Here is a 10,979-nt window from a genome sequence, read left to right as displayed (position 1 = left end):
CTTTATATGTGGGATGCCTACCACAGCATGGCTTGCTAAGTGGTGCCATGTCTGCACCCAGGATCCGAACCGGTGAACCCCGGGCCACTGAATCAGAACATGCGAACTTAACCACTGCACCACCGGGTGGGCCCCTACACAGTGCTTTTTTGAGATAATCATGAAATTCACCTCTGTAGGATGCTCATTTTGATCAAACTTAGTTGTTCGTGATGGATTATTATCATAGGCTTTTATGAATATTCTTCATCCTAAAGAGCAGCTAACTGCCAACGCCTTTCATGATGTTTGTTTCTCTTAAATGGCTTTAGTATGTGTTTTCCCAAAGCCACTTCCTGGATCATTCCACTTCCCAAGAGGAAGTATCTATGGAGAGAAGATGTCCTTTGGAAAGAAGGTAGGTTGTGAGTGCAGGAAAATCTAGAAGCTGGGGCTCTCAGATACTCTGGTATCTGAGTAAATATCCATACAGTTCTTGTACTTTATGCATACAGCCATTACCTTAATTCAGGAAACTGTAATGTTGTACCTCTTCCCAAGGAAATTCTTTTCATATGTGTTGCTCCAAGAACAGATGAGGTAGCCTCAGTCATGGGGGCAGGGTTGGGATTGTGTCACCTTCAGTCCTGGGCATTGCTGGCTGCTGAAGCCTCCTCCACTCTCTCTTCTCTCTTTCCCCTCTAACAGGTCCCAGATATTCATCTGAGAATCCACTCATGCAGCCCAGGTACTTGGAGGGAAGCTGACCTCTCTCCCAGCTCTAGCTGGGAGCCCCAGCAGGACATTCCCCTTAGTTTGGCAGTACCCGGTTTAAGGCTGTCATGCAACCTCTGTGGTATGAGGTGAAGGAAACCAGGATTCTGCTTGGAATGTGGAGAGTGGTGCCTTCTCTCTCCTCTGGACAGTGTGATGTGAGCCTATGTCCTGGGATGGTTCCAGCCATGTCATCACCAAGAACAGAGCCAGCCTTAGGATAAAATTGACCCCAGAAAGCTTAGGGCAGGAAGAATGGAGAAAAGCCCCGGGTCTGAGTTGCTGATTTCAGTCATGCTGAGACCCACCCTCTCTCTGGCCTTGCACACAGTGAGACTTGCCTTCCTTTCTGTCTGACCGGATAAGGTGAATCTTCTGTCATGTGCAATAAGCCACACCCACTCGATAACCAGACATTCTTCCTGTATGCTGTGCTCAGGAACTGCTCAGTCCTGAGACCCTCCGCTCTCTGTACCTTGCTGTTCTCCGGGACAGGTAGACACAGAAGCCCTAAGCAGGGAGCACCCTACGCACTTCACATCCCCAGCTGAGCAGAGCAGGCACCTCACTGCTTGGCAAAGTGCAAAGAGAGGGCTCCGAAGAGGAAATAGTGTGTAATTGCCTTAGGTTTTTATAATTTTTCCCTCTCTTTTTCTCTATTTGGAGGCACAGAAATAATGATTCATAAGACAAATGTGTAAAGATACACACTTAAAAAGCCTAGCCTCTTGGCAGAAAGGGCTTGGAGGGTGCAGCTGACTGGTGCAGGGAGCTGTGGTGTAACTCAGTGTCACAGCATGACAGTGTGCAGCTACCATGTCACCTAGCTGTTTCCTTTTTGGTGTCTGAAAGGACTTGCCATGAGTAAGTGTCCTTGGCACTCAGAACATGCTCTGTTAGGTCACAGATTAATAACTCCACACAACAGTGGCAACTGGACACACACTCTTTGCTAAGTGAAGTTGTTTATTGTTAGGATTTTGACAAGCAAGACTCTACACAGGAACCATAATACCCACAAGGCGATCTTTATGAAATGCCTGTGTCAAATTGAATGGTGGAATGAACTTCACGTATGTGTTTTTCTTGAGTTCTCATTTTCAATTTTCTGGGGGAAATGGAGCCCCCGCTCTCCCAAGGTAGCAGAATCGGGAGACAGACTGGGGGGGTCTGCTGTTGGGGGCCACATGCTCGCCCCTCTGTCACCTCCCCTCACTGCTGTCCACACCCGCCCAGGTTCCCGGTGCTCACACACACATTTACACATGGGGAAAGCAAAGGTCACGCATGTTGTAGAAAACCAATCATACTGCATTTTCTTATAAAATGAGATGAAAAAATAAATCTAAACACACTTTTCAAGTGTCACTCTTCTTTAAACTTTATGTATGTTAAAGTTCTTATTTTTCTTTCCAATATACTCTACTTAGAACTTTTACAAAGTATACTTTCTTTTTTGGTACCTTTTGTTTCCCGTGTTAGCCTTTGAAACATATAAAATACATCTCACTAGAACTCTTCTGTGCAAATAATAAACCATCTATGTTATAAAAAAGGCCATTTCAAGGTTTTCACAGTGGCTGCTGTCAGCTGCAGTCCCTGGAAGATGCTCCTAGAAGTAGTCCGTGGTCTGCCCGTTTAAGGTCCTGTTCTGGCTGAGGGGCGCTGGGCAAGAATTCGCTGTCCTGCTTGTCCATCTGTAAACTACCTCGGGAGAACTGTAAGACACTTCCCAGCCTGCTGACCAGTGAGAGGGAGGAAATCCAGTTGAGTGAGCTGAAGGTAGGCAGGTTGAAGATGGACGACAGGAGGGTTGTCCTACTGGTGTTGGTGGGTTTTCTCTTGGAGTCCCCAGGACACCCTTCCAAGACAGCCTCTTCTGGCATGGAGGACCCTGGGGTCTGACTGCTCAGTCCCGCCAGCAGGGTGTCCTCCCTCAAAGGTACGCCCATGTCCACTGTGCTGGGCTCCCCGCTGGCCTCTGGGGAGCAGGATGGCTGTTGCGTGTGCCAAGACACCGGCAAGGTGCAGTCCTGGGAGAGGGGTCCAGAGGTACTAACGCTCTTCTGTTCCACTGGTTCAGTTCTCATTTCTCCTGGGAGATGTCCCTGAGCAAAGGTCTCTTTGGGAGCGTTGAATTTCTTGGGGGACTTCTTGGTGAACTGGCGTCCCAGCTGAAGTTGGGTGGGGAAAAGGCTCCCCTGCAGGGCTTTGAAAAACAATCTGGAAAGAGCATATAAAAAAGTCAGCTATCGCTGTGGTGGTATCTTTGAGCTTTCTGAGACTCATACAGCGCAAAAACACAGATTTTAAGATGCTCTCAGAGCTCACTTAGTACTTGAGAGACAACATCCTTGATACCCACCTGGGCAGCAGCGCGGTGACAGACGTTAGGAGACAAGTCAAGTAAAACATGGGGTCGCCCATTAATATTTGCATTGTCCAATAAGGGTTGGACGGAGGATAACAAGTTGCACAAGAAGCATTGTAAATCAAAGCCACAGTGAAAAATAAAAGGATACTGAGGCCACAGGCTGTCCAGTTGAGCCAGGTCTGAGGGGGAAAGAGAAAGACAGGGCTTTTATTTCAACAAAAATGCACTGGTCATCCGTGAGTGGGTGTGATGTTCTAAGAGCTTAGGGAAAACAGGGGTCTTGGCATGGGTGACTGGTGGGGCTTGGGGAAGCCTAGGGAACCTGTGGACCACCCTGGACACAGTGAAGAGATGGAAGTCACGGTGTGAGAGAAAGGAGAGAGGGAAGGGAAGCACGTGGTAGAGGAGGAGGGAAAGAGGACGGGAAGGAACTAAGTGCTGCCAGCAGAAGTGTGGGTCATGGGCTGCAGCAGCTCCCACACCAGGGGCTTGAGCACATGTGGCCAGCCCATGGATCTGTGTTCTTTCCCATTACAGTGAGGCTGGCTTTGTAGTCCCCTGTCTGCTTAAAAGCCTTCTAGATCTCATGGAATCTGTATGGAAGAGTGGGACTGGCAGCATCAGCACCCTCTGGACCACGCCTGCCATGCTTACCCATGTCTTGGTTTCAATACCCAGGTGCAGCAGGAAGGTGAACAGTGCGATCGCCGTGATGAGGGTGCCCCAGGTGAACACGTCTGTGTCTGAGTCGTAGTAGGCCTGAAAGATAGCAGTGCTCTGTGCCTGTGGGACGCTGGATGAAGCTGATGGGAAAGGCTGTGCCAGGTGCCAACTTACCAGGTAAGGAACGAAAAAGCACACCAGGCTCTGGAAGGCAGCATCGGCCATGTTCAACCAGAATGTACGCGGCTGATATTCCTGGGACACAAAAACCAGCACAGAGATTACAGGGAAGTGCTCATCTCTTCAAATATGTTTTTCATCATGCTACAGGCCAGTGACGAACAAGTCATGCACCCCAGGGAAACCTGCTCATTCAGGACTTTGGAGAGGGAGGTCCCAGAGGGCTGGCAAGAAAACACTACACAAATGCCTGCCGAAGCACCTTCAGCTGAGTCACCACTGACAGCATCTGTACCACAAGACAGCCACGGCAGTTCTAGGTCAACAGTAGGAAGATGAAACTGCTAAGTCCTATGAGAGAACACTTCCTTAGAGGAGGCACAGAACCTGGAAACCAGGGCATCCTCCTCCAATTTGAGTCCTTCTACTCCTACTTGGTCAGGGTTTTGTCTCCTTTTGTTGGTGGATCCCCTAGAATGTTTCTTAAAAGTGAGGCTTTTAAAATTAGATCATGGATATGTTTTAATGTTAAAATAAAAAAGCTGTATACTAAGGGCAAAAATGACCTTGATAGATGCTGAGTCTTCAGTATCTGGGTGACTAAATTTGTGTGTGAGTTCCTGAGCAGCTGGCCGGTACTGGCCTGCAGAAAATGCACTGCAAACAGACAGAAGGAGAATCTAATGAGCGCCTATGAAAGTCCTGCCTAGGCTCTTCCTGTTGGTCATCTAACCACAGGACAAATGCCCTGAGTCTTGGTCCCACAGCCAGCCGAACAGATGAGGCCTGGCTGAGTAGAGGCGACAGTAACAAGCACAGGCCTTCCTCACCTGCCTGACCCTCAGTCACCCGCACCCATGCTGCCTGCTTGGTGGGAACCCAATGTCAACAGAGATGACCAGGGGAACTCAACTCATAAGTAAATGAACTCTGAATTAGAGTATATTGTAGGAGGTATGGGGCTCCATTCCCTTTGCACACATTTAATAATTCCAATTAGCTTAAGAGAAGCATTTAGCTGGCTTACATTGATGGCTGGCTGAGAATAACTGGTAATTAGCATGTCAATCTATGGCATGCATTGATGCAAACATGTATTTACATCTGTTTGTATTCACTTGTTCTTTCAACAGTTTCCCTAGGGGGTTATCTTCTTGTTAATTCCCATTCAAAATAAATCACATTTTTGGGGGGATTGTTTTAGAAAAACCCCTGCCAGGCTGCAGAGATCCCATGTGACCCTGATGTAGATTCCAAATGGGCTTTCCTTGGGCTTCTAGAGATTCTTGGTGTGGATACAGTTCTCACCTCACTATACACTTTTTTGAATCCTCCTCTCTTTTTTAAGCTTTATTGAGGTAAACTGACATACAAAAACTGCACACATTGAAAGTAAACGACTAGTTGGGTTTGGACACATGCATACACTCACGATACCATCACCACAACCAATCACCTCCCTCGGCTTAATGCCTTGCATAGGCAAGTAGACAGAATTCATTTTTTTCCTCTTGCTGGTCAGATTCTAGGATTTTAAGAATCTGTCTCAGGGTGTACATTTAAAGGGAGATGTAGGGACTTGCACTTTCCAGCAGGTGAGCGTGGTGGGTGGGAGGCCCAGGAAACAGGAGGCAGAGGCAGGAGGGAGCCTCACCTCCATGTGCTGGCCACTCCTATAGAGCTGTGGCTCAGTCAGCAGCACATAGGCTGGCACGTCCTTGTCCAGCACCCCAGTCACGAGCTGGGGAAGCGATGAGAAGAGCAGATTAAAGAGGATCAGATACCACTGGTCAATCATGGTGGATGCAGAGAAGCCACAGTAAAACTGGAACCAAAACAGGAGGCCCACGAACATCTGAAATCAAGCCAGAAAGAGGGGAATGAGCAATTCTTCGTTGCCCTTGCAGATTCTCATCCGAGAGATCTAAGGGTTTTGCAGAGTTTGACTATAAAGATCGAATTTATAGGCAGCAGTTTCCTCCAAAGACAGTCCTAACCTTGTTGCCTTCTGTCTCTCCCTCCACCTCCTCCCTGTGCTCTTCTCATTCCCCTCAGTGTGAAGGACTGGCAGCAGGAGCTGGGAATTCCCATGATCAGCCCTTGGAGGGATGAGCCGCAGATCATTAATGGAAAACAAAAACGGGTCCAGCAAAGTCTGAAGGCTGCTCACATTTCAAGAGGACCAGCTGAGTACATCACCCATTATGGCTTTTTCCCTAGTATTCCTCCTCTGTGACCCTAAACCAACCTACCTGTGCCATATGCCAGGTCTTTCCTCCCTCTTTAGTTATATACCCTTTTTGCTGAGGAGCAGTGAGCAATTATTGGCTCCCACGGCAGAGAGGACACAAGCATGGCAGCGAAGTCAATGATGATACCAATATTGCTGCCTTGACTAAGCCCTGATATCCACTGGGCACTGTGCTGGCAGATGAGTTACAGGCATTATTGCTGGTTCTTACAGCTACCCTCACTTTGCCAAACAGGAAAGTGAGGTTCAAGGAGTTGAACAGCCTCCTCAAACCCATGCTCAATAGGAGGAGGAGTTGGGTGGATCTCTTCTCACTATTACTAGATCACTGAGCATCAGGGGCCAGAGTGCATTTATATGAGGGGCATGGCAGTTTAGCAACTGCCAAGCATTCTTAGAATTATTAGCTGTGCAACTTGGCACAGATCATGTAACCCCTCTCTGCCTTAGTCTCCTTGTTCATGAAATGGGCATACCAATGATACTTAGCTATGGGGTTGTCATGAGGAGCGAATGAACTAATGCATTTAAAGTACTCACAAGAGATCCTTGCACACTGTAGGCACTCACCTATGGTTTGCTGTTGTTACCATTAGCAGTAAAATTATTTCACTTGAGGCTCAAGCAGCCAGTGTGCTTACCCCATTTAGAGAAAAGGAAATTAGGTGCAAGATATTAAATTATTTGACTATGGTCATTGTATAAGTAATAAGCCAACTTGTTTACTCCTGGACCCTGGCCTGACAGACATGAACAGCCCCAAGAGAAAACACGGTAGACGAACATTCTCTGCTGGGCTCCACAGACAATGGCCTTGGTTTTGTTTCTGCAGTGGCCACAGTCTACCTTTCTGACCTTGATTCAATCACTTAACCTCTCTGAGCTTCGGTTTCTTGACCTGGAAATGGCTTGATATAACCTATAATGATATAACTTTGATATAATCTATAACCTATAATGACATATTCTCCAGGTCCTGTTTCGGCCTAAGATTTAATGCAACGTTTCCCCTCCACACTGAAAACGGACAAACTTGGATTTTTCATTGACTTTCTTCCCTTTCTCACTCCCACGGCTGACTTTCTCTCACCCACCCCGACAGGCTTAGCCTAATGAATCATCAGTGAGCAAGTGCAGTCAGGAGAACGAGGAGGAAAAGTACTTAGATAATGGAGACTTTTTTTCTTGTACTACCAAAAAGCCTTCTTCCCAAACCACTGTTGCTATGGAAACTTTTCTTCTCTGTTCTTTATTGGAAAGGAAGGCCAACTTATTCCTAAAATTAATGACTTTCTTACTTTGGGAGGCAGAGAGATCATCCTTGAACTCCTCAAATAGATTAAGTGCTTGTTAACAGTGGCCCTGCATTTTTTAAGGAATAAAAATAAGCACCTCCTTCTTTCTGTCCTCTCCGTTAGCTCAGATTCATCTGGTGGGCAGGAGGCTCTGCCCACTCCAGGTGGCCACTCTGGCCCTTGTTTGTAACTGAAATGTTGAATGCCTTCCCCTCAGTCTGAGAAATTTTCATTAGGAATTATGAGGAGCAAAGCTCAATTCCCAATGTTGTTGTTTCAGATAAAACAAAATCCATAGAAGGCAAATAACTTGCTTAAGAGCGCACAGCTAACGAATGACAGAAACAGGGATAAGATTCTGCCCCGACCAACCCCACTCACCCTTACTCAAGGCACCTGTCCACCCCTTTGGGAGATGGGAACCTCTAGGTTTGCAATTGTGTGCATAGGGCCTCAGTGCTGGGGATGCAATGCCAGGTGGTCAGAAGTGAGGGGGAGTGATCAGCAAGGACAGGGGCAGCACAGCCCTGCCTCGCTTGGATACAGTCCCAGGCCGAATCTAATCTGAATTAATTTCCAGAACTCAACCTATCAAATCAGACAGGCCCTGATTGGTCCTGAGCATTTGTATTCATTTGCTAGAAGACATTTCGAAAAATGGTGAGAGTGAGGGGGCAGGAGAGGATGGAAAAAGAAAGGTAGGTCTAAATCTCCAGAGCAAACAATTAAGAACATGAACAAGAAGTGTACTGATGGCAGCTGAGAGTTAGCATGGAGATTTTAAATGGAATTACATAAAAAAATAATAAAATAAAAAATATATCTTTTAACGTATTTTATTCTTTTTCAGAAGAGTACAGGATGATCTTCGCTGTGGTATCCAACGTGGTAGATTTGTGGGACTACTCTGGAAGGTCACTGATGCCAAGAGTTTACTTATTTTGTCTCCTTGTTTGTACATTCAACCACAAGCTATCAGAGGCAAGGGCAACAAGCCCAGGAACTTCTCAGCAGAATGTCCACACCTCACTTACAAGTAGGGCAAGTTCTGAAGTGGCCATGGTGTCCATCAGGGAGAGGTATGGAGAAAGACTCCTGTCTTCCAAGTACTTAGTAATGAAGGAACTAAGAGTCAAATGTGAGGATCCATGTGAAATGGACCAGAGCCCTGGATCAGAGCCCCTGGAGAGACAGAACTGTCCTCAGCCAATCAGGCCTGGACCTGACCTGACTGAAGGGGCAACTCCAGACAGAGCTGGCCAGAAGGGGCGCATGTATCCTGAGAGCACAGGAGAGACTGTGGCCAGGTCCTGTTGGCGGTTCCCTTCCTGCCAGGCCCAAGCCTACACCCTGACCTGGGACTCGCTTGCATGGCCTGTTGTGGGTGTGTCCAGAGGGAGGCCATTCAATATCGAGATCATAGTGTGACAACGTGCTCCTATTCTGACTCCAGGGCTGCCAATCACACACCTACTTATCATTTCATTTCCCTGGCCACTCTAGAGAAAGCAGTGATTGGAGGGCTTCTCTCTGTGGACACCTCAGCAATCTGCTCCTGAGAAACACGTTAACACAATGGTTAAGAGCTTAGGGGTTGGACTGGATGGACGGGGGTTAAACGTGGCCTTGACTGCTGACTACCTGTGTGACCTTGTGCAGACCACTAGACTCATGATCACTCTACTTTTCGTTCTAAAGCACTAAGTGGATGTTCTTGTTTGATCTACCTGTTTCCACAACCTTCTCCCTTAGAGGAGCAGCTACCCTTAAGAGCCTGTGAGCTAGACATCTGAGCCTACAGGGTGCAAGGAAAGGCCAGGCCAGGCCTGGGGCAAACGCACAAAGGCCAATCAATGGGAAGCCGTGAGGTGGCCCGCTGGCTGCATTCGGGTGATAGTCCTATGAATCTCAGGTTAGGCCTTTTGATTCAAAAACCCTAAAGACTGGTGGTATCAAATACCTACTGTGTTTTTGTAGAAGAAATACAGCACCATGTTGGCAAGTCGGGAATAGCACCAATGTCCGTGAACAATTAAGAGTCTCTGGAGGTATCGGAATCTCGGCACTGCAAAGTCGCTGGCCATCACTGCCTTGAAATGGAGAGGAGTTCTCATTATTGGTGATGTCTCACTCCGCCTCATGTCTGTCTTATCTCCCCCGAATTCAAGGTAGAACATGGATGGATAAATCCAGTTTGGAACACCGTGTGCAGGTGACTGCCAAGGCTCGCTTTACCATTGTTTCCCTTATTATCTCCTTCAAATAAAAAAATTCAGTCTTGACAAGCACTCTAGTTCAGGGATATCACCTTATAGGACTCAAATATTTAAGATTTCCAATACATGTAATTGATTGATTTTTAAAAGTGTTTGCTTTGTCTTTCCCATGCTTTCTTTCATAAGCCAAAAAAAAAAAGCGGAGATGAGCACAGTTTCCCTGCTTTTCTCCTCCCTCTGATATTTTATTCATCTAAAACATATTAGGATCTCAACCCAAAGATGAACCAAAGCTGCCCCTTTTGTACATGTCACAGACAGATGGTCAGCTGTCCTAGGAGGTGCATTTTGGGTCATTCTCCTCAGGAGTCAGAGGCGATAAGAGAGGCAAGGCCCATGGCTCCACTGACATCCTCGTAACCCAGTCCCAGGACGGCCACTGCGGGGCACTGGACGTGGACAGGAGGGAGTGGGGACAGCAGGCTGCCCCTGTCAGCAGGAAAGATGTGTTGGGGCAGGAGCTCCCCTTCGCTTCCTTGGGCACAGTGCTCTGCACAAGTAAGCTAACCAGGCCAGACCAATGACATCAAAACGACACCTTTTGTGCCCAGAAAAACTTGGAACATACCATATAATGAATTTCTCTATTTGGAAAAAAAAATCAAAGAAAATGTCAGGAAAAGACAGATTTACACTTATCTTTGGAGGGTTATTCCATACAAAAATGTAAGTCTGCTTTTAAAATTTAACTAATTTCCCTACATTCAAATAACACCCAGAAAAGAGCACAGCACACTTGATGTATTCCTTTCTGTGAAAGAGAGTAACGTCTTTAATACATGGCAGACGTTTGAAGCCTCAGAACTTCTGCTTTTTGAACTGAAGGATTTAAAAGAAAATACTCTCTCTATACTTCTTCCTGTTAACACATAGGGGTTTGAAGGGCTTTGTGCATTCCTTAATTTATTATTCACCATTTATTTCATTATTTATTTCATTTGTTTCATTATTCATCCTCTCAAAACTCATTTATTAAGACCCTTCTATTGCCAGACTTGGACCCATGAGACAGGGTCCCTTCCTCAACAGAGTTAGTCTAAAAATTCAGCCGAAGGGATGGTTGTCAGAAAGAAGTTAAAGAGAGGAATGTGAGGTAGACCCCTAGACTGTCTTTGAAGAAGCTCCAGCCCTTGGGAACTGCAGATGGACCCCTCCTACCAGGCCGTGCCTGCCTCTCCAGCCTTCTG

At 46.8% G+C, this 10,979-nt stretch overlaps 1 protein-coding gene across 1 annotated transcript in view; it reads right to left on the bottom strand.

Annotated features, from left to right (window-relative positions):
- Nucleotides 1-1,701: 1,701 nt before the first annotated feature.
- Nucleotides 1,702-10,979, bottom strand: part of ATP10A (ATPase phospholipid transporting 10A (putative)) — a 176,718-nt gene continuing 167,440 nt past the window's right edge. The window contains 7 exon segments of the mRNA XM_046654707.1: nt 1,702-2,396; nt 2,398-2,976; nt 3,119-3,306; nt 3,782-3,886; nt 3,965-4,045; nt 5,625-5,825; nt 9,481-9,606. Coding sequence (XP_046510663.1) covers nt 2,366-2,396; nt 2,398-2,976; nt 3,119-3,306; nt 3,782-3,886; nt 3,965-4,045; nt 5,625-5,825; nt 9,481-9,606 — 1,311 coding nt within the window. The 3' untranslated portion in view covers nt 1,702-2,365.

This window comes from Equus quagga, chromosome 2 (genome assembly GCF_021613505.1).
Source record: "Equus quagga isolate Etosha38 chromosome 2, UCLA_HA_Equagga_1.0, whole genome shotgun sequence".
Taxonomy (NCBI): Eukaryota; Metazoa; Chordata; class Mammalia; order Perissodactyla; family Equidae; genus Equus; species Equus quagga.
Note: the sequence above shows the minus strand (reverse complement) of the source record. Positions and strands in the feature narration are given on the sequence as shown.